Source organism: Halichoerus grypus, chromosome 8 (assembly GCF_964656455.1).
Source record: "Halichoerus grypus chromosome 8, mHalGry1.hap1.1, whole genome shotgun sequence".
Taxonomy (NCBI): Eukaryota; Metazoa; Chordata; class Mammalia; order Carnivora; family Phocidae; genus Halichoerus; species Halichoerus grypus.
In genome coordinates, this window is record NC_135719.1 from 64,117,042 (window position 1) to 64,140,900 (window position 23,859).

Below are 23,859 nucleotides of genomic sequence, written 5' to 3' on the forward strand. Positions count from 1 at the left end.
CTGAGGGTCTCCTTGGATTGTTTTAAGGATACTTCACCATTCTAAGTTATGATCAGAAAGATTCTATGTACTTATTATGGAAGGGGAGGAAAAAGGAAAGAATAAGGAAGAAAAGAACTGTAGGTTTTAGCGTGGAGCCACAGAGATTATTACATTTTATTCAACATTCTGGAAATAATTTAGGGGGATAGGGAGATCTTACGCCCAGATCCCCATGCCTTTATTTAGTCGAATCTAGCAGCTTGCCCTCACGCCATTTGCAGAAGAAAAAAGGAGCAGAATGCCTGACTTGAGTATTGCTATATGCAGTATGAGATGCAAAAATAGTTTGAAGTTTTAATAGGATCCTGAATGTCGTCAACCATCAGAACAGATTTGCATTTCAATAAGTGTGGGGACAGAATGTATGCTGGTGGCCAAAGGCAACCTCATTTTCCATTTCCAGCCTATCACCCATAGTTCATTGTAATAGACCCTCTCTGCTTTTGTTTTAGCTTTGCCTCTCCTCAGGAATTCGAAATGAATTCCTTAACCATCCGCATTGGTCTCCGAGGCTGTGCTGCGTAACTGGAGCCGTTCACTAGGGGGGCTTCATCAACAGGGGGGTGCTAATTGTCTTTTGCCTCCATGCTCATCCCTTCAGCGCCGGCCTTACCTGAAGGAGACTTCGGACACCATCTCTGAAACAATCTGCCGCCACTGCAGCATAAAAAGCCTTGACTTTGTTCTTTATAAGCCAGGCTTGCTTTTTTGCCATGCCACTGTTCATCTCTTTAACACACAGCTTGCGAGGTCCCTGGATGACACGATGAAATATTGGTTAGAAGCCCTGCTTTTACCCATCGCGCTGCTGTTGTTTTCTAAGGGACAAAAATAGACAGCAATGCCCCCAACGAGTTAAGAAATGAGAAAGGGGAAAACACCTCACTAGACAGGGTTCACGCAGATGCAACCTCTTGGAGTGAGCCTATGTTGCTCCCGTCATTCCCTTGCCGCCCAGAATGTCCAGGTGCATTAACACCTGCTCCATTAACTGCCTCATGCCAAAGGAAGAAAGAGCCAAGGGCATCATAGCACAGGAAAAAAATACTGAAAATGTGACTGAAGAAATTCAGGATGAATACACAACCAGCCTTTGACTCAACAGCAAGAGGAATGTTTAGGAATACTACAGAAATCTCAGCTAGAGCCCAATTTGAAGAAATGGACCAAGCTCTTGGGAGCCAGAACATGGTGGGTTGTAAGTCCTGCCATGAACTACCACATCTTGACAATTCTATTAGGCCCATTCATTGCTTTTTGTGTGTGGTGTGTGGTAAAAACACCCTTGCATCACTTTTCCCTGTGTAATGTTGACTTACTCCTATCCAAATAAATTAAGATTTCCCTCTCACTCAAGGAATTTGGTGGGAACAGAGGTTCACACACCTACGGCATAAGAAGAATAGGAGAGCTTAAGAGAGAAGGAGGCAGGTGTTATGGTGGTAGATGAAACGGCTTATAATTTTAAGACTTGAGTTCTGGAAACTCATTTTAACGAAACTTTTGATTCTCTTCCTTCTTCCCTAAAGGTCCAAGCTAGCTCTTTTCTTTGCAATTTTCAAATCAAACCCAAAAAGTGTTTCTCATGATCTGTAATATGGCTGATAAGGTACAAATCTACTATTTTCCTAGGAAAATTCTTTCAACTCATGGAGAGATTAGGTATGTTGTTGAATTGTCTTAGATTTCATACAAGCCACCTGAGATCTTGATGAAATGCAGTGTGTAGGTCTGGAATGAGGCTTAAGATTCTGCATTTCTAACAAACCCCCAGGTGGCATGGATGCTGCTAGTCCTCAGGCCATGCTTAGAGTCACAGTCTTAGAGGGTCTTAGATGGGAGAGAAAGGGCTTGAGATGTATGAGAAAGATGCCAGGCTTTGTGGTCTGCAGAACTGGTTTCAAATCTAAGCTTGGCCATTTCGGAAGTGACTGATTATTTCTGAGCTCGGATAGGTTTTTCTGAAAACAGGGATAAATTCTCTATCCTGCAAGGTTGCTTTGAATAGCATTGATAAAGTGCCTAGTCTGATGTCTGGAAGATAGTAGGTACTCATCCAAAGTTGGATGGTTTTTATTATCTTAAATGAGTGCTTACGATCTCTTTGAAGCCCCAGACCTATTTTCACCACCATGTTTGCTCTATGACAGAGTGCTGAACTGGAAGCCAGAGCACTGGGTGTAAATCTGGCTCTCACACTGACTGGCTGATGCCCCGGTGCCATGTGTCCTTTCTTGGTGTGGGTTCTACAGCTACAAAAATAAGGGAATTGTCTAGTTCATCACTGTCCAGTATGATAGGCCTTATCCATTTGCTGTTGAGCATTTGAAATGTGTCTGGTCCACATTGAGATGTACTGGAAAGGGAAAATAAACACTGGATTTTGCAGCCTTAGGATGGGAAAAAAAAGGAATGTAAAATATCTCATTATTATTTTTATAGTGTGCATATTGAAATAATAACATTTAGGATGCATAACATTAAATAAAATCTATTAAAATTAACTATTCTTATCTCCTTTTACTTTTTCCAATGGCTACTAGAAAATTTTAAATTACATATGGGACACATATTATATTGCTATTCCATAATACTAGATGATCTCTGTGGTCACTTCCATCTTAATATTCTACGTGCTTGTTTTTACCAGCATATTTTCTAGAACTTGCCAACTTTTCAAAAGACTTTTCAAAAACAGTTTGGATGACTTATGTTAGTTAAAAAACAAGAGCCTTCAATGAAGATGGGGTAGGTCAAGTTATAGGGGACAGTAGTTATTAAACCAGAAGACCTAACCTAAAGAAATGTATGTCATTATGGATCAAATTTTTCTCAGGGTTCTAGAATGTCAATGCATTTTGGACCATCAGTTCTCCTTGGGCATTCTAGACTCTGTCAACTGCAAAGAAAGAAGAAATATTTTATCCAGGGAAGGCAATGGTAACCCTGAGACGGAAGAATAACCAACAGCTAGAAAAGGTATTGGGCCATCAGTGTATTGAGTTGTACCACAGTGACTATGATCCCCTGGGGGAAGTGGCATTTACTTAAATAAATACAGTCTAATGTAGGTCTATTATTGCTACAAAAATCCAGATTAAGCATTAATTGTGACAGAAAGATTTACTTTAATGCCTAAATTTGCCATATTGAGAAGTCATAAAAATATTTCAGGCAGAATCTCTTTTTGCTAAAAGCGATTATATTTTTGTAGCGCACTTATTAATGTGAGGCAAGGCTGCAATACAAATGTAGTAGGGAAAAACAAACTAACAAAGAGGGAAGACATACTGGAATATAATTATTCAACATTCAAATAATATCATAGTTACCAAAACGGATTTTACCACTCAATTGAAATATTATAGAGATTAGCTCAATGAGGATCCAAAATATGAATGCCTAAATTAATTCACGATTTAAACAAAGAAGCTCTAAAAATCTTGTATATATTATAACTTTGACATTGATTGAGAAAAGGGTAAAGAAATTCTAATTATTTAGTCTGGAGAAGTAGTTGATGTGATGCTACTTCAAATAAATGAATATTATGAAAAGAATTCCAGTATCATTAGGATCAAATAGAGAAATTTGGGCCAAAAGCAATGTTCTTTCCAGCTTTCATTTTTCAAGACACTGAGAGTCTTACTGCTCTGTCTTTGCTTTCATTGTCGCTCTGGTTGGAATGGTGGGAAAGAGAATTTTTCCTTTCTGATTTGGTCCATATTTCATCTCACCCTGTGCCTAGTGCCCATTCATAGGTCATTTCATTTTTCCTGTGCTGGGCCATGTCACTATCTTATGCACATCGTGACAGAGACTCGATGGCTAAAGAAGAATAGATGCATCTATAAAAATGTATCACCTTGGTGGTTGTGAACATTGAGATTAAGAAGAGGTTGAAGATAGAAGGAAAAAAAATGAGAATTTTAGTTTTCCCTGGTTTGTCTGTGCTTAAACAGTCCAGGAGTTGGTTGCGTTCCCTGAGTTTTCTGAAGAGCATCTTTGAATTCAAATAGAGCTTTAGGTTTTATTAAGATATTTTATAAATATAGATATTTTATAATATTTTATAAATTTTAAGAAAAAAGAGAAAGGGACACAGTAAGGGTGAAATTTTGTTAAAAGGGGATCTACATGAGGAAGCTGGTCAAAAACTATCTGTCATCTCCTTTACCGTGAGAGGGAAGAACAGGACAATCAAGGTTTAAAGGGTGTGAAAGAGTAGGAAACATTAATCAAAATAGATCTACATCTTGGTACACGTAGGTGAAATGAGTAGAAGAATAGCAATAAACCTCAGATAACATTGCCTTTGGAGAGGGAGAGAGCCATGAGCAAAGTGGTTATAACAGGGACTTGAGCGATGATGGTTTATTCCATTTTAAAAGTGAGTAGGAACATCTGTGACAAAAATGTTAACAGTCATTAATTACAATAAGTAGAATATGGGTGTCATTTAATTTTATATAGTTTAATCATATGAAATTGCCAGTGTTCCACAGTTTTGACCCACAAAAATGTAAATTTCATGATTTGACCTAATATTCTTCTTAATGTTTCAAAATAAAAAAATAGAAGCAATCTAAAAAAAAACTTTATTTTTTTAGCCACCAGGAAAACAAAATGTACTTAATAAAAGATGCCACTGCACACTTGAAAGCCTTTTGCAATTTTAAGACAAACAACATTTAGAAAAGAGGTAAATGTTGCATTTGGGGGACAATAAAGGCTTTATCTGATTTGCATTCTAAATCCCAGATCAATTGGATCAAGTTTCCATCTTTAAGGTATATTTGTCTTTGATTTGTTTTAATGAAAAATACCCTGCCTTTAAACTAAAACTGAGAAGTATAGGGGCATCTGGGTGGCTCAGTCGTTAGGCGTCTGCCTTCGGCTCAGGTCATGATCCCAGGGTCCTGGGATCGAGCCCCTCAGCGGGCTCCCTGCTCGATGGGAAGCCTGCTTCTCCCTCTCCCACTCCCCCTGCTTGTGTTCCCTCTCTTGCTGTGTCTCTCTCTCAAATAAAACAACAACAACAACAAAACAAAACAAACAAACAAAAACAAACAAAAACCTGAGAAGTATATGAGTGAGGTTCTGTTGACGCCCGCAGGACGCCTTCCCATATGGGGAAGAGAAATGTGAGCTGGCATCTTACAATTTTTAGAACCAAACATAGTGTACCCAGAGAAAAAAAGTTCCATGAGCCCAAACTAAGTTATTGCAATGACTGGTTTTATTGTCTTCCTAACTCCTATAAATAAGCGAGGAAACTGACTGACAAAGAAAAACAGTGTGTTTTTAGGTCATGGTACACAGGGTAGAATCAGTGGAGTTTGCAACCCCTTACTTAATACTTGCCTGTTGCTGAACCCCCACACTGAACTATGCTTGACAATATGAGAAGATACTAGAAATGCGGAGTCCTACTCCCTCTGATCTTTCTGCGATGATAGGAATGAAGCACAGAAGAAGAAGAAAATTACTTTTGTTCAATATAAAGCCTCTTGGGATATAAGTATGTTGATGATTTTCACGTGGTAATTCAAAGGAGAAGAGCAGACAATATTGTAAGTTACCTACTGGATTCCTTAAAAAAAGGTGCCCATATTTGAATGATGAAAGGTACTTCTGAAATGTTCAGGCTGGGTAGGAAAGAAGCAAGAAGGAGGAAGAGGTTCTGATGGGTGAGTGTAAGAGTTAGTTGGAGAGTTGGAAGGACACAGTGGGGGCTTGGGGTCCAGCAAAAAGAATAACTCTATCCATTTCAATTTCAGCAGCTCTGAGGGCCATGATGTCTAATCTTTTAAAAATGCCTTTGCTAAAAAAAGAAGATAGTAGGAAGGGAAAAATGAAGGGGGGGAAATTGGAGGGGGAGACGAACCATGAGAGACTATGGACTCTGAGAAACAAACTGAGGGTTCTCGAGGGGAGGGGAGTGGCGGGATGGGTTAGGCCGGTGATGGATATTAAAGAGGGCATGTACTGAATGGAGCACTGGGTGTTATGCACAAACAATGAATCATGGATCACTACATCAAAAACTATGATGTAATGAATGGTTACTAACATAACATAATAAAATAAAATAAAATAAAAAAGCCTTTGCTGTAGAAAATGGCAGCTGTAGCCACACGCTTTCCATCTACCCACTAGCAATGAAATTCTAGTGAGCTCTGGGTCTTGCTCCTTCCTTGTAGTGTAACCGCATTTCAAGTTAGCACTGAAATAACCACGAGAGGGACAGAGCACAGAGCCTGCCGTCCTATGATTAGTCAGAGGGAATATGTAGCTCACTGTTCTATTGTGATCATGTTGGATACCTAAAAAAGTGCAAAATCCGTGCCAGGATCTGGTTTCCCTAAGAAAGCATGTTTCTGGTTTTTGTTGAAAGGGATATATTTTTGGAGTGAAAATGGCAACTATGGTATACCAAAAATAATGGTGATGAAAATAGCAATTCCAACAGTAACAAGTACAATTAGTTGAGCACTTACTATTTGACAGGTGCTGCGCCGAGCCCTGGAAAACTCACCTGATAGAATTCTCACAACAGCTCTACAACATGCTGCTATTATTAGGATTCCCATTTTATAAAGAAAGAGAGAAAATTGAGGCCCAGAAAGATTAAATTCTGTACCTAAGGGACTCTAACAGGTGGCAAACAGTGATTCAGCCAATAGGTGGCAAATAGTGATTCAGAATTGACCTTGTTTCTCAGAAGCCAGCTACCCAGAGTTAAGAACTGCATTGTCACCTCTCAAGATCATCATTCCTATTTAACCTTCCAATAAGGTTGGCCCAACTACCAACAACTTTTGGAAAAAGTTTGGAAAACTTTTGGAAAAAGTTTGGAAAACTTTTGGAAAAAGTTTTCTAAGGGTATGCAGCTGACTTTCCCCACGCCCCCTTCCATCTGTTTCTTTGCAAAGATGATTGATGACTGAGCCTAGAGTTGAAAGATGCTGACGGCATCTGCAGCCTCAGGGGCTCACAGACAGTAACTACCTGGAAAGTCATTAACTGATGCAGTAACTATTTTCTGTCCCCAAGAGAAGCTCAGAACCTGGGAGCATGACTCGTGGGCCTTACTCAGAGAGACCAGCACAGTGATATATAACATGGTCCAATATACATGTCGGACAACAGGGCTATTGGAGGCACAAAGGTGCCTACTTCATATGATATCGCACAATCACACTCTTTTATTAGAGTGAAAGCAGCAAAGGGTTAATTAAAAGCAGTATCTCCTGTCTCTATGAAAAGACCTTTTCTCCCTTGCCAATATATGACTCTTCATACTCTCAGTTCATTTCTCCTGTCCTAAAGATATTTTATTGCCTGCTAAACTAAATTTTCTCTAAATTGCTAGAGAAGAAAAACACCCCAAACTGCTTATTCCATCAAAACCAGCCCTGTATTATATTGGCCAAAATGAAATTCAGTAATCCAGGGCACCAAAGTTTATAATATGAGAGAAGATTTTTAAAAATCCTCTGGAGTCACAGTTGGTCATTACTTATCCTGTCAATCTTATGTAGTAAGTAGGGTTCCTTCCACTCCCTTCCGGATAATTGTGTTAAGTTATATTGTCTCAGTTACTAGCATATAAGCATCGAGAGGAAGGAGAATATGACCAATTGCTTCATATAGCATTGAGAGTATTGCCAAGTATAAAAAGATGCTTAACTGCTGGTCAGGACGATGTGTGGTAAATTTATCCCCACGTCATGGCACAGCTAACTAGCCCCAGAATGACATGGCTTCCTGTCAGCCCTACTCCCTGGCAGGTGTTGGAAGTTTCGGTGGTGGCACCCGATTCTATCGGCACTCCCAGGGACACAAGCCTGCTAAGATTTTCTTCTCATGAGGTAACACAGAGCACAGTTGGGTGGCCTGAACTGACACCCCGGTTCTGTCACTTTCTTGTCACGTGACCCTATGCAAGAATTTCATTTTCTTAAATCTTACTTTTCCATCCAGTAAAATGAAAACAGAGATTCTTTTTCCTTTCTGCCTCACTAGGCTGTAATATAGGTCAAACAAGAAAAATTGTAGGAAAATGCTTCGAGGAACAGGTATGTACTAAAAATAATTCATTGAAGTAGCTAAGGATTTTGAGTGGCGTGTGCATGCGTATGAGAGAGACAGACAGACAGAGACAGAGATAGAGATAGAGAGAGTGAGATTGTTATGGGAACACAGCAGAGATAGACCGGTTTGGAGGACCTAGGCTTACTATTTTCTTATAATTTTAATGCTTTCTCCTCATTTTAGAGATTGGTGATTGGTCAATAATTATGGTTAAATTTTTAGCATCTACTTTGAATGCCTCCTGGGAAAACCACCAGTAAGTTACCATTAGTCTACCACATACTTCCTGAACAAAAGGAACTCATTCATCTCTGAATGTTTATCCAAGGCATGGGAAACTTGGTTTAATTCCTTAGATATCTGTGGTGTCATCAATTTTATCCAAGTATTTAATCTAAATTCTATGTGCTGTCATTTCAGGATATTATGTCTGGTTTTCTCCTCATCAGTTAATCTATATAATAGCACCCTCTGGCTCATTCCATCCTTTTATATTTCTGTGGACAGTTACCACCTCAAATGTCTTCATTTTATTTCTGAGCCACTTCTCTTTTTCTTGTCTCAAAGGCCATCATTTGGAAATATTTATCACTTTTAGTTGGTCTCCTATGAAATCTGAAACACTTTTTCTCCACTTGTTTAAATTCAGGATCACAGCCCTTGCCAGTCCTTGCTCTATGAATCAAGGAAAAGGGCTCTTGTCCAAACTGCCTTGCCATTTTCCTATCACTGCCTGTACCCGCCTGGCTTGCCTAAAACAACACAAGGTGAGCAGGGAGGGAAGCACCTTCCTGGGATGAAGTGTCTCTTACCACAAAGACTTCACAGCAGATGCAAAGGCCACTGTTCTTGGTAAAGGCATGAGTAATGTCCAAGAGAGCAGGTCTTATCATAGGTCCCCCTGTTAAGACAATGCACTGGGGCCTGGAAATGGAGAAAAGAATATGTAAGAACTGGCCATTGCCAGAAGCCTATGAGCCAGAACAACCCCAGTGGAAATGGCAGGAATGGAGGGTTTGGCAAACTGGGACAACCTCTCCCCTAAATATTTTTTGGGTTTCTCATCAGAATTCTTGAATCATCCTACCTGTTCATCTTGCCATCTTTGTATTCTTAGTTCATTAGTGATGGCAAAAATGTGAAGTAAGAAAAAGGTAGTCCTGGGTTCCCCCTGTCTTTTTCTCTCCAGGCACTACCCTGTCCTAAATCCCCAAACAACCTGGCACTCTCCAGCTGGTATCTTCATGCTGCTTTCCTTCATCCTCCTTGCAAAGCTTGTTTTTTGGGGTTCCATTCAAAATAAGATATAACTAATGAAGAGTTTAAAATGTTACTTTTCCTAAGAGATTCAGTAAGCCACAGAACCTTAAGTTGAATGGAGACAGCACCAAGGATTAAGATGTTTGGGGGCATCTCTCTGAAATCACACCCTGAGATCACCTCTCTATCTCTGTGCATGGAAGGTGACACCCAACATTATGACGGTTTATAGCTAGGAGTGGGCATAGCTCAGAGTGGAAGAGAAGAACACTCATTCACAGAGATGTTGTTGGGAAAATGAGGCAGGTTTGTATGACTCTCTAGTCTTAGAATGTACCCATAAAGCATATCACTACTTGAGTGCATCTGTCTCCCCTAAAGGAAAGCCACTTCTAATGTGGAGTGACACCAGGATGCCTGAGAAGCCAACTTTACCTGAAATTTTTCACATGGTCTTCCACGGTAGTTAATTCCAGGGCGTTGTCTAACGCACTGACGTAGGAAAGAGCCTGTGTGGAGGAGCCCCAGTTCACATCTGTGGACAACAGAAGAATTTGGCATCAAAAGCATTGACCTTCCCTCTGTATACTGTGAATAATTTTTATAAGCCATTGCCTTCTATGATTTTCCTTGGCTATGTCATCAGTGAGGAGTGCCCAAATTAGAGAAAACACGATGTAGTATTTCCTAGAAAGAGCAATGTGTCCTTCTATGAACACTTTATGAATTCTTAGAAGTGAGATGGCTCTTTCCCGTTAAGGATCAGACTTTAAAGCTGCAGCCCCAGAAATTTTGCCTGGTGGGAGAGGCTATGTGATAACCACATTGTGAGTGGATAGACATGGAAAAATGGTCAGCCTCTAAATAAATTCAAAAGGTCTTCACAAATTCTTGAATTGAAAAGAGTCATTTCTGTAGACATGGATCGTGTGCAGCCATCTTTATATTTTGAATAGTAAAACTGAACAGCTCAGGAATTCTTACTTTTTTGGGTATCCATGAAGAGGGTTCAGCAAGCATTTTAATTTGATCTTTTAGGACCTAATCTTCTTAATGAAGGAATTAAGTACTACCATCTCCTACCCCCTTTTTTTTCCCTACCCTTTTTTGAAAAAATAAATAAATAAATAAATATTAGATGGAACCTCCCATCAGGAAGTCTCTGGTGGGAATGTACAGATTTACTCCAGATGGCAGATGGAGTAATCTCCCTAGTCTTGCTCAGAAGAGTCAGGGAAATGGTGGGGAATAATTACCTGGAGATAAAAAGGATTAATACTGCCTAAGGGTTGACTAGGTAATTAGCACCAGGTATTTAGCATACCTTAGATTATTTTATTGTAATAAAAATCCTACTAGTCAATTGGATATTTGCAAGTAAAAAAATGAACCTTTTACCATTCCTCACACCATATATAAAAATTAACTCAAATTGGATAATGGACATAAATTTAAAATGTAAAGCTTTAAACTTTTAGAAGAAATTTGTGACCTTGGATTAGGGAAAGATAGATTAGAAGCAAAAAACCAAATCATAAAAGCAAAAAATGATAAATTGGACTTTATAGAAATTAAGAATATCTGCTCTTCAAAACAAACTGTAAGGAAAATGAAAAGGCAAGTCATAGTCCTGTAGAAAATATTTGCAAAACACATACTGCTAAAGGATTTGCATCTAGAATACATAAAGAACTCCCCAACTGCTATGATAAGAAAATAAACAACTCAAAAAAATGGGCACAAGATTTAAACAGACATTTGACTGAAGAAGATATACGGATGGCAAATAAGATGTTCATCATTAGTCATCAGGAAAATGCAAGGCAAAGCAAAATGATAGTACTATCATCTATTAGAACTTTTTTTTTTTTTAAATCAACTGACTATACTAAGTGCTGACAAGGATGTGGAGCAATGAGGACTTTCATTCATTGCTGGTAGGAATAAAAGATGACACTGCTTCTGTGGAAAACAGTTTGGCAGTTTCTTATGAAGATACATACTCTTATTTTATAGTCAGAAATCCCACCCTTAGATATCCCACTCCTAGAGAAATGAAAACAGAGGTCCACATTAAAGTCCTGTGTGTGCATGTTTATAACAGCTTCATATATAATCATCCCAAGCTGGAAACAACCCAGATGTCCATCAGCTGGCAAATGCATTTTTTAAAAATTCGAGATATATTCATACAATGAAATACTACTCAACATAAACGAACAAAACGCTTACATATACAACAACATGGATGAATCTAAAAACATCATGTTAAGTGAAAGGAAGCATACACAAAGGCTACATACTACATGATTCTATGTAATATTCTGAAAAGGCAAAGGTATAGTGACAGAAATCAGAACAGTGGTTACTAGGAGCTAAGTTGAGGTGAAGAGATCGACTACATAGGAGTGTAAAGGGAACTTTTAGTGATGATGGGAATGTCCTCTGTCTTGATTGTGATGGTGGTTACAAGACTGTTTAAGTTTGTCAAAACCTATAGACTGTACATCTAAAGGATGAATTTTACCATACATAAATTATGCCTGATGCCTAAAGTAATAAAGAAAAACGGGAAAAAAATCCCTTCAAGTTAGTTACTTTCTCCTTTCTTCTCTACTTTCCTGTGCAGTACAGGTAAGGGACATATGAGGGTGGCTTGGGGCTGTCCGACTCCTGAGACTGGGTTTCCCTGTACCACAGCTTCAGTCCATCCTTCTCGTTGATTCTAAAGTTAACATCTGAAGTTCAGATATAATTGAGTGATCTATGGCAACCTCTTGTTGTTCACATATTCCTTAGCATGACATTTATGTTTCTTACTTATCTGGCCCAACCTACTCTTCCAGGCTTACCTCATGCCCTTTCTCCTTAGCACACAAAAACTCCATCCATGTTACAGGCCTTGAAGCTTCCTACATATGCCATGTCTTTGCATGCCTTCTAACTTCACTCATGCTTCTCCTTCGGCCCAGAATAACCTTCCCAGGCTCTATCTGATTAAACAACCCCTAGTCTCTTGTCTTTTTTTTAAGTAGCTTATTTGTTCATTCAACAAATATTTATTAAGTACCTACTGAGTGTTGGCTCTGGAAATACAAGCCATGAGCCAGAGGAGTCTTCCTGGACAACTCTAGTTGGAGCTAATCACTCTGTCTCCTCTTCTCAGTAATTTTCTCATGCCATTGCATGGTACTTACTATATTGCATTATGGTTAGTTGCTTTTGTGGGGGTCAGTGAACTTCTTGAGGACAGGGACTATATCTTATTTATCAGGATTTTTAGAAGGTGATATAATGGAAAGAGTGTGGGGTTTGGTATCATACACTCTACTTAAAATGTCAACTCCATCACATCCTGTTACCTCGGCAAGTGGTCAACTCTTTGAACTCCAGTTTCTTCATCTGTAAATGGGTCTAATAATACCTAATGTATAGCATTATTGTGAGGATTCAATGAGGGCATGGTAAATAATAGGTGCTCAACATGGTTAGCTATTATTATGCTGTATTATATTATTAATATCCACCGTTCACATGGCACACCTAAGTACATAGGGCTGCTCAGTAAACGTTTGTTGAATGAATGGTTAGTTAGGGAGTGCTTTCAAAAACCCTTCCTCTCATCTTACCTGGCTTCTTATAAGTCACGTAGATGTAGAGGAAGAACTCAATGACATAGGTGATGACAGCTGCCCACCAGTTGATGACAAACATAACTGCACAGCACAAAATAGCTCCAAAAAGAGATACCCACATGTTGTAAATTCCGTATGCAGGTCTCCATCCTGAAAGAAAAAAATATCTCGGTGCATACGAAAAACTTTCACACTATCACTTTATACCACCGCATATGATTAGCATGCAAGCAACAGTTTTTCCTAGAATAAAAATCAGAACTTTTGGGTCAAGCTCCCAATTCTGTTAGTTTTCTGTGATCTCGGGTCCCTGGCTTAGGAAGGTACATCAAATAAGAATGCTGTGAAATACAGAAAACGTGTCACTTATGGCCTCTTCGTATGTCCTGCATGTCCCAGTTGTCTTCCCCGACTATGACACCTTAAGCTTCTGCTAGCTATACCATCAGGAGCTGAAAGGAGGCAGGAGAGATGAAAAGAGTGGGGTCTAGTGGGAAGGAGGGGGAATTAGATCTATGGAAAAAGAGGGAGACGTTTTTCGCCAATGGCTTCTTAAACCCAATGCATTAATAAGATTTTGCATTTTACAGTGAAAATATTTCTCACAGTTCATATATGCATGGGAGTGTCCCCTGTTCTATTAGTTTCCTGCCATGCAGAAGCTGGGAGACAGCAGCGCCGGCTGGGGAAGCTCTGATTTGAAGGGCATTTGGATGATGGGTGAAGTACATTTTAAATGTGGAGTTGCCAAAATACAACAGAGCTTTCCAAGTCTTCAGGAGGAATTTCTGAAATGGCTACAAGATGGAAATAGCACTTTGAGGACATCCCTGGAAATGCCCTTATTTTTCTGAGTCTGGCTGTGTGTGTGTCATTTCGTGGCTTTGTGTATCCACCTGTCTCTATGCGGTCTGCTATTTTTCCCCTCTCTCTTTTTCTCTCTTCCCGTTTCTCTTCTTCCTTCCCACTCTTTCCCTTACCTACTCTATTATTTCACCTTGTTTTTTTTTTTTTTTTAAGATTTTATTTATTTATTTGATTGAGAGAGAGCACAAGTAGGCAGAGCAGCAGGCAGAGGAAGAGGGAGAAGCCGACTCCCCACTGAGCAGGGAGCCCGACGTCGGGCTCGATCCCAGGACCCTGAGATCATGACCTGAGCTGAAGGCAGATGCTCAACCGACTGAGCCACCCAGGTGCCCTTCACCTTGTTTTTCAAAGATGAACATAACATGGCACGGAGACACACATTTCTATGACTTGTGTTCACTGACTAGAACTTTCTGTTCTCTGCTTAAAAGAAGACAACACAACAGAAATAAAAATTCCTCAGTTATCTTCTGGAGCCTCGTGGCCTTGGGTGGACGAAAGCTCCCCTTCCATCCATATTTTGTCTTACAGGCAGCAGGTTTCCTGAAGGAGGCTCGAGACCACACAGACCACACAGAAATGTGTTCATATCCCTGATAAAGGCCCTCATGGTGAAGAACTTTCTGAAGGTCAGTAGTGACGAGTATCTATTCTGGTGGAAAGGCAGAAGGAATTCTAATAGCCGATGAAAGCGAGGCAGAGGTGAGAGGTGGCGAGATAGGGAAGGTTCTTTGGTGTGAAATCCTGCACCTCTTTCACCCACAGTCTGCGGAGGGCAGGGATGCCACCGGCTTCAGCACGAATCTGCATTGACTGCACTCAGCAGGTAATTATGGGAACTACTCATCCTTCTCTTCTGCACCATGGGCAGGAAACAAATTGATAGTAAGGAAGTTTCAAATATATACATTTATTCCACTTCTGTGGTCACTTTCACCCTGGAAATAAATGGTGTTTTTCTACTGCTGAAATAAATGTGGTTTCTCTTGCAATGAATAATTTATTGCCGCAGGAGAAAATTGACTTTACGGTTGGTCAAAAAGGCCATTGCTCAAATGATTCTTTTTCTATTTCAGAAGTCACCCCCCCCCTCAACTCACCAAAATAAAGTGGATTATGCTGCCCACTAGGATATAAGGAAACATATAAACATAGATTGAGCACTTTTCACTGACTTATTTCATCTTATTGAGACAAACTAACTGTCTGCTTAGGCTTCTTTTAGTTTTGAAGAGTCAGCTTACCCGGAGATTTGGCATACGAGGCATGGAAGCAGGAGAAATTAATAAGTGCGTATGAGGCCAGGAAGAAGTTGGAGATGATGGGGGCGATGGTGTTCAGTTCCGCTGTGAAAGAAGCACAAGTGAGCATGTCCGTGTGAGTGATGAGACCAGGGGCTGAACAGCTGTCAGAGCCTGGAAGCTTGACTTTATTTGGAAATTGAAAACATAGCTAGCATCTGTCAAAGTTTAAGAAGTTAGTGATTTTTCTTTGGGATTGCATTCATTTAAAAATATATTCTCAGCCAGGGTTTCCATAAAGCAAGGAGCAAGAAAACCTCCCGATGAGAGAAAATAGACGATAGACAAGACCTCTACCCAGCAAACATTCAAATGGGTGTGGGTGGAGGGTTTGGCGACTGGGCAGATGATAAACTCCCCTGTCGCTCTTGCAGAGGTACCAAATCCTGCAATCTTTCTCTGCTGTGGATATAAGCAAAAAGCTCTACAGGGCAACAGATCAATGAAATACCAGGGCACCCGAAATGCTTAATTGGAAATTTCTATACCTAACTTGCTCTCCCTGACTCGCAGAACTCTTGCTAGTCCTTTGCCCTTTTCTTAACATTTCTAGAGAGTTCTACCTCTCAAGGTTTGCCAAAAAAAATATTTACCCCAGTAGCTAAATATCTGGTATAATTTAATCCTAGCTGAATGGTTTGCTGTATAAGAAATAATTTAGTAACATTCTCATTTATCAACCTCAGTGATGCAAATGCAACTGGCAGCTGGGTGTGATTCTAGATCATAGATGCTAGCAGGGAAGTAGGCAAAAATAGCTGCCATGAAGTTCATGTACGTTGTTGTGAGTCATTTTTAAGGATGATATTTAATTTATACAATTTTTTTAACACTTTGGCTATTTGATCACATAAAGGCATTATAGGGGAATGATTTGAGGTCTTAAGTTATGTAATGGAAACATTTCTGTACATAATCGCTTTTTGTTTAATTTTTTAAAAATCTAACAAACATAGTCATATCTTCCCCCTCTTCAACCTTGTAGAAATCTTAATGAGGATTCAGGAATTACAGTCACTTCCTGAGTTTATGTGATGATGAGGAGCCTTTATTGTTTGGTGCCACTGCGCTGAGGAAGGCTCTGCCCTTCTAGACAGAGTTACCACGGCCTTGCGTTTTACTTATTTTCATCTGATATGCTCACTAGCAAAGGTGGCACCTTAGGGAGGAATGAGGAATGTGCAGGCTGAAGTTGATGAATGTGCCTCTCCAAGATTATGCAGCTATTTCTATATTGCTTAGGGAGAGGGAGCCGAGATGATAGTCTGGGCAAGGGGTTCTCAAACCTCAGTGGTCTACAGATCTCTTGAGGAGCTTCTATACATGCAGATTCCTTATCCCCTTATCCTCTCCGGGGTTGGGTCTGAAAAATCGACACATTAACAAACCCCAAGTGATTCTGATTCTGATATAGACGGTCAATGGACCAACATTTTGTAAACGACACTTTAATTCTCCTGGTAGCTGCCAGGCCAGGAGATGTAGAGACAGGTGGCACCTGGGGAAGGCTCTGGAACTAGATGATATCAGGCAGCTTGGAGGAAGGATTTGGGTTGCATTTGGTTGGATGGATTTCCAACATTCGGATTCAAAGAAGAAATTAAAGTCCAAAGTCTACCTCAAGTCCTCAAAGGCTGTCTGCACACAAGGATTCCTCATTTCCTTCTTAGACAGACTCCAATATTCCCAATTGGGATATTAAACAGAAAACAGGTAATTCCTCAAGCTAAAAGGAAAACCCTACCAGTAATCAGAAGAATTCTTTAGCTTTCAGTAAGCACAAGAAAATCACGAACCAATAAGAATGAACGCCATGGCTATAAGGAAAGTGAGAAAGTATCCTCTCAGGGGTTCATTGTTTTTCCCATATCCCTTTGCAAAGAACTGCAGGGCTTTGTAGATGTTGTCCTTGCACAGAGCCTAGTGGAAAAGAAGAGGAGAAATTCGTCATTTATATCTATGCACAGTCATTTTCCCTAGGTGATTCAAACAAGAAGATTTGGAGAAAGATGAAGTGATACACAATATAGGCACAAGTTAACACAGCAGTTTATCATTCTTTATATTATTTGAATCGATCTTGACTATGTGGCAGACAGCATTTGAGCCAGATGCAAACGTTAAACTGTTTCAGAAAATGATGGAAAATGATGGCTGGTGAGAACGAGTATTTGAGCTTGATTCACGTTCAGTGGAAACAGACGTAGGGAGAAGCACGTGCTCTTGGCTTATGTCACCTGGAACACTTTGGGTGCGCTGACGAGGGAGGCCAGAGCTGAGGAGAGCGTTGCAGAAAAGATGCCAGCAGTGATGAGGGGGCCGAACCCTGACACCATGCTCATGACCTTGGGAAAAGATGTTCAAGTAAGGAGACTCATCCAACAGACAATTAAAAAACAAACAAACAAAGCCAAAATCTTATGCAAATGCTTCCCCTTCTACTTTCCGTGATTTGGAATCTCCTTTATAAACTAATTGCTTCTAACCAGATTCCAACCCCCTTGCCCTGCTTCATTCTCGAGTTCTTCATATTTGTTTTTTCAAAATGGAAATGGCCATTTTGTTGTCATTGTTTATGAAAATAGGAAATTCTCACCACAATACATCCAGAAGATACTGGAAAAAAATAAAGAAGGAAATGGTTTCAAGGATTTTGACAACATTTCCCCCCTTCTATGGGGGCATATGTTTCTTTGACAATGGGAAATTCTATGGAGCAGAAAGTGGTATTTTAATAAGGTTTGGGGAGAGCTCAGCTGTTTCCCAGTCTTTTGAAAAGCTTTTGCCTTTCTTGTTCTTTCTGCACGTAGAGGCTTTTCAAACCTTTGCTTTCTCTGTGCTCATTAAATATAATTTTAGATCTGAGACATGATGAGATTCTATCAATTTAAGTCATATTTTGGAATAATGACTTTGGCTGAGTTAATTTCTCTTTGTTGGTTGTTAAAATAGATGAATGAAGCCTTCATGACAAATTTGCCTCTCCCTCCACTCACCAATCATTCAGACAAATTGATGTTTCAAGTTCCACAGTTTTCCCAACTTCTCTTGTTCCATTCCCCTCATTTACCTCCCCTTCTGCCACTCACAATTTCCCTCTTGGCCTTGTTTTCCAGGCACTCCAGGATCATGTCAGGGGCTTTCCTAAAACTGAGATCCATGCATGAAGTGCATTCCAAATACCAACTATCTAAGTCTCTCTTTCTCCCCACCATGAAATCTGGCACCATTGATTGGAAGATGCAATATGTCGGGTGGTAATCTTTCCCTGGTGTTGCAATTCATACAACTGCCTGTTCTCTCCCCACCACAGTAAATGTAACCACAGGATTTGCCACCACATAATGTCTAAGGAGCTCCCTCCCCTCACGCACAAATTGTTCCTTGCTGAATTCAAACAGACCAATAATTAATCAGTTGCAAGGTCAGAAGTTGCATTATTCTACACATGACTTTCTACAAATGAAACCTTTAAACCTGGCATTCTGACACCAGAGACATACAACTTACCTACACAAATAGCAAAAAGAAATAAACTTTTTTTTTTTTCTGTTCAAACCTGGAAATTGTTCATCAGCCCATATTGACATGGTTCATGTCGACATCTTGAGAAGTCATAGCCCAACCCACAGGCTGCTGAACCATTGCAGTTCATCCCAGAAATGATGGTATCATTCATGCTTCCGGTGGCGTCTCGGACCACACAGGCCCCTGAGGAAACAACCGTGGCTCATCATTTCTTTATAAGGGTTCTTCTCCCATGGGATTTTCTTCCGAAAACATAGTTTACTTTGAGTCTGAGCAGGTCCACTGCCACCCTCTCTTGTCATCCTAGGGACATGGTACCTGAAGGTTCCCATCCTCAGAGGCCCCAGAACGCCCCCTGTCTCTGACAGTCTGCCACTTCTACTGCCTTGGGGGGTTTAGGTCCAAGCTCTCACCTACCTTTGTAAGACACCTGGGGGTTGGAACTCTCCAACCCTTACTTTCTGAAATGCACATGGCAGTGCTTTGCACAAAATATTCAATTCATATTTCTGGCGTGGTGCTACTGACTAGGTGTCTTTCAGGTAGAAGGATTTATTTCCTCATCTGCGAGAGAACTAAGGGATGGCATTATTGAATTCTAGTAATTAAGAGATCTGAGCCCTTGTTTTCAACTGATGATAGTCCTTGCATAATTTTTTAAAGAGTCATAATTCAACTTTATATAGAATTTTAAAGGTTTAAATAATAAAGAAAATGTTTGGGGATAAAATATTGAGATTTCCTTAGTAATATTAATGGTCAAATAATACTTGACCAAATATCAGTTTATTCCATTGCTTTTATCTATTTTGATATTTCTGTTATTTTCCATTATAAACATTCTATGCTGAATATCTTTGTGCACAAATTTTTCCTTCTCTATTTCAAAATATTTCTCTAGGGTAGATTCCTAGAAATGGAGTTATGAACTTTTTAAAGATCCTTGATGTATATTTTTTTAACAGACTTTCCTTATGAATTTTATAACTATAATCTCTGCCGCTATGTATTTGATAGGATTATTGAAATATATGAATATATGTGGAAAATATGTAGAAACTTTTCTGAACTACCTGAAGGATAAATATTTTACAAACTAAATCCCAACCAATAAAACTGTTTATTTTGCTTTTCAAACTCCAGCTGGTACGAATTTTCATTCTTGCTAATAACTAGCAACATTCTTGCTAGTACCCAGTGACAGGTACTAATGGGAACCCTTACTTTTACCCATAGAATTCATATCCTGTGAATCTGCAAAAGATTTAAAAACAATAGGATCTTCGAGTTGAAAGAGTAAAATAATCAGTACCGGAATCCTGTTTACATAGCCCTGAAGGGTGGCCTCCTAGCCTCTGCTTAAACAGTTGAAATTATGAATGTTGGTTACCAAGCAAAACCATCTGTTCCCAATTTTACCTTTTTGCATTGTTCATTTATGTTGAGCTGACTTTTTGGAATCATGTATTTTGGCTTCTGCTCAATACAACTCCCTAAATTTCCATGAAGCCAAGCTATGAGCCATAACTTGCGCTAATGGCAGGCCAAGGACCCCAGGACTATCCTCCTCTGCAGGGAAAAGTACAGAAAGGGAATTTTCTTCCAGGCAAAAACTGGAAGAATCTCTGAAATCAGGTCTATAACTTTACTCGTTCCTTCATTTTTACATTGTGTGAGATAGGAAATCATTTGGGAAATTTAACGTAAGGTGGTTTCAATGTCATTTAAAAATGTGTCAATTTTCTAAAGTATTGGAATAAAATCTCTTTACATGTAACTAAACTTGGAAATGCCACAGCAATACACCTAACATTATCCAATTTCCTCAAATAAGAGACAGTGAGAGAAGTTAACTGTTTTTGCTTTTTTCTCCAGAAGCCAACATAAGAGAAATGCACTTCCCAAATTTCCTTTAAGCAGAGTATAATTGGGATGTGCCGTTCGGTAAAATGGTCATTCGGGCTTCCGCAGTGGGGACCCATATTCCCTAGTGTGCACAGACAAGAGTTTTCTTCTCTGAATGTTCCACATTTCTTCCTCTCCTACTGTGGCGTAAGCATGAGGTGACCCCAACCAGGAGGAGGTGTGGCTGCAGGCAGCAGGTGGAACGAAAGTCAGCTTAGGAACAGCAGGTGCATCCACATATGTTCTGCTTACTGAGCAATGTGGGGGCTGACCACCCATACTGCTGGCAGTTGGGTCTTGTTCTGATTTCCTGCCAACTGGTGATAGTGACTTTTCCATATCAGGGACAGTAGTGCAAGGAGGAGATACAGCCATCAATTCTATATCTTTCATACATTCCTAAGGCTTTTGTTTTTGTTTTTGTCTTGTTTTGTTTCTGGCTTCTTTTCTCTTGCTCTGTTTCTCACCTGCCTGCCAGGGCACGGGAGGTGGATGCTGGGAATGGTGGCTCCTTTGGCAGTGGGGTTATCACCTAGAGTAACTAATGGGATTCTCTTTGTGTTCAGGCAGAATAACAATCTGATTAACTCTACCCTAGCCCTGACCCAGAGACACCTGTATTACAGCTTAATTACATTCAAACCCCTAAAGCACCCAGGAAGGGAATTAAAAATGTTGTCTTTAAAAAAGCCTTTCGACCCACTGAAAGCCCACTGGACATAAGAACAACCAGACTCCTTGTAATTCTGGCATTCTGAACCAGAGACATACAACTCACCTACACAAATAGCAACTCCTATGTAGGCGACAGTGGTGATGAAAATGGCCAGCATGGTTCCTCTGGGGATGGCATCTTGGGGATCCTTTGAAGAAACAATGTGGTGGGATGAAGAGACAGGGTGGAATAAGAAATAGAAATGACTTGGAGTTATTACTGTATTTCAAATGTTTCAGCCACCCTTCCTGAGACAGGTTTGAAAGAAAAGATCAAGCAAATGGCAAAGTGGTGAGCCTGAGTTCTTTTTGGACGAATATAAGGTGTTCAAGGTGAATAAAGAAATCTCTAGAACTTTGCGCTGAATAGAAGAGATGTCTAACTGTCCAGGACAGAGTTTTTATAGAAAAGTAGACCAGTTAGCTCACTCACTAAGCGTCTCCCTCCCCTTTATCTCCTGTGAATTTCATGCAGATATATCAAACCTTAAAGTATTAGGGGAAAGACGCAAACACACCCCGCGCATTGATGTACCTTGACAATATCTGTGTGTGGGTATTAGTTTTGTACTAAGCTTAGGCTTGCCTTAAAAATAAATAACTTTGAAGCAAAAAAGATGATCTACTAAGTTCTCCAATCCCTCAAATTTCCCATTTGGAATCCAGTTCAGGAATGACTGCTATAGGAGATATTTAATTTCCATAAGCAGGCATAAAGAAAGAGGCAAATTTAAGCTTATACCAGAAAATGGGCTTTTCTTTTTTGCTTATGCATGTATATAAATTCACTGGGCTGAGCTCACATCATATATAACATACCATTTTATATCCTGTTTTGGGGGCTAAATCATAGCATAATCAATTTCCAAGCACCATAACTTTTAAATTATTGAATTCAACTTAACAGGGATTATTAAATAGAGATTTCAATGTACTCTTGCTTATACAAGGCAGTGCCTGGCATATAGAAGGAGTCAATAAATATTGAATTGAGGGAAGCACAATCTCAGTAGATATTAGTCCCCCCCACCAGCGGACCTGAGATGTATCAATACAAATAAGCAATAAATGTAGTTAAAGTTTAAGCTTTTTTGTTTTTGTTTTTAACTTAAATCTGCTGATCAAATCCATCAGAGAGGCCAACTCATGGTAAATTTCCAACCTGACAGCTGGAAATAACTATACAAGCGAATTTGCCCTTAATGGGAGTAAGTCAGCTCCATGGAGCCACTCTGTGGTCATTGATTCCCACTCCTTTAGGAATATTTGTACATAGGCCTAGTTCTGCTGCATATATACCTAGTCTCCTCCTTCCAAACTATTGTCTGCAAAAGTGATTTTGGCTAATGAGTGCAGTTGAACAGCACATCAAAGAAGAAAGTAATTGTGGCTGAAATGGGCCCCACTCAATCTCCCAATTCATGGTATGTTTCAAGTTTTATTTTATAAACTATTTCTTGTGATCTGAGTGAAATGGGAAGATTAATTTAAGTGGGAAGAAAGGAAATATATATATATAAAGATAAGAGGTGTGAAGGTGGAGGGCAGTCATGTACCTCAAACATGAAAGCTTAGCTTTTATGTAGAACCATCTCCTACAAACTCTGAAATTACTTACTTAGAATTTACATGAGGGTCAAACTTGACCCAATATAAATCAGGATGTCAGTATCTTAATGTGTGATCATATATTTACCCTGTCTGCTCTGGCTCCTTTTCTCCTACACACGGACCAGGACTTTGACAAATTCTTAGTTTTTATTCTAAATGTTAGTTTCCATCTCCCCAGCTGTAACCTAAAAATCTAACCTTCCTTCACCTTTCTTTATTGGATATTATTTTTTTTTCTTAAGACAGAATACACAAGCAATCTATTAGATTGCTGCTTTTTGAGTGCCAAGCACATCTAATCTTGCATCTCTGAAGCCACATCTTAACTATCTTAATTAGATTTGGGTACCTCCCACATCTTCTCCTAGGCACATATTTACAGATTATCAATTAGCGTTAACCAATGGAAGGCTCAGGGTGGGAACTTTGTAGCATCCCCTTGTGCCAACTCTTGTTGTCACTGGCAGCCTGAAGTGCCATCTGGAGAAGGATTCTGAGGCTGTGAACAGAGGTAACGTCTTGCATATCCCTATAGTGTATAAATAATACATGTTTACTAAGTTGAAATGAATCTATAATGTGATTATTTCTAGTTTCACTCTCAGAGAAATCCTATCTTTAAGTACTGAAATTTCCTTGTCATTTCCCAACATGTGGTCACCTCTCAGTTCCTAACATGTTTGACCACTCTGGCTTTGATCATGTTAATTATTACTTCTCAAACATTCTCCTCTCTTGACCTTCATGGTCCCACTCTCTGTTGAGTTCCTTACCTCCTAGATGGCTGTCTTTCTTCTTCACGGACTCCTTTTCTACCACTAACATTTTGAATGTCACCTGGGCACTTTCTTGGTGCTTTGCTCTCCTCCCTCTTACACAGACCTGGATGAACTCATTCA

General features: G+C 39.7%; 1 protein-coding gene across 3 annotated transcripts in view; it reads right to left on the minus strand.

Moving 5' to 3' along the window:
- The window catches only part of SLC12A1 (solute carrier family 12 member 1), an 85,223-nt gene that overhangs the window by 33,695 nt on the left and 27,669 nt on the right, over positions 1-23,859 (minus strand). For all 3 annotated transcript variants that reach the window (XM_036075955.2, XM_036075956.2, XM_036075954.2), the window contains exons 9-17: positions 21,414-21,498; positions 18,762-18,913; positions 17,440-17,547; positions 16,999-17,122; positions 15,146-15,247; positions 13,029-13,184; positions 9,835-9,934; positions 8,952-9,063; positions 656-796 (exon numbers count right to left, since the gene is read on the minus strand). In XM_036075955.2, the coding sequence (XP_035931848.2) occupies positions 656-796; positions 8,952-9,063; positions 9,835-9,934; positions 13,029-13,184; positions 15,146-15,247; positions 16,999-17,122; positions 17,440-17,547; positions 18,762-18,913; positions 21,414-21,498 (1,080 nt within the window). The remainder of the gene's footprint in view (positions 1-655; positions 797-8,951; positions 9,064-9,834; positions 9,935-13,028; positions 13,185-15,145; positions 15,248-16,998; positions 17,123-17,439; positions 17,548-18,761; positions 18,914-21,413; positions 21,499-23,859) is intronic.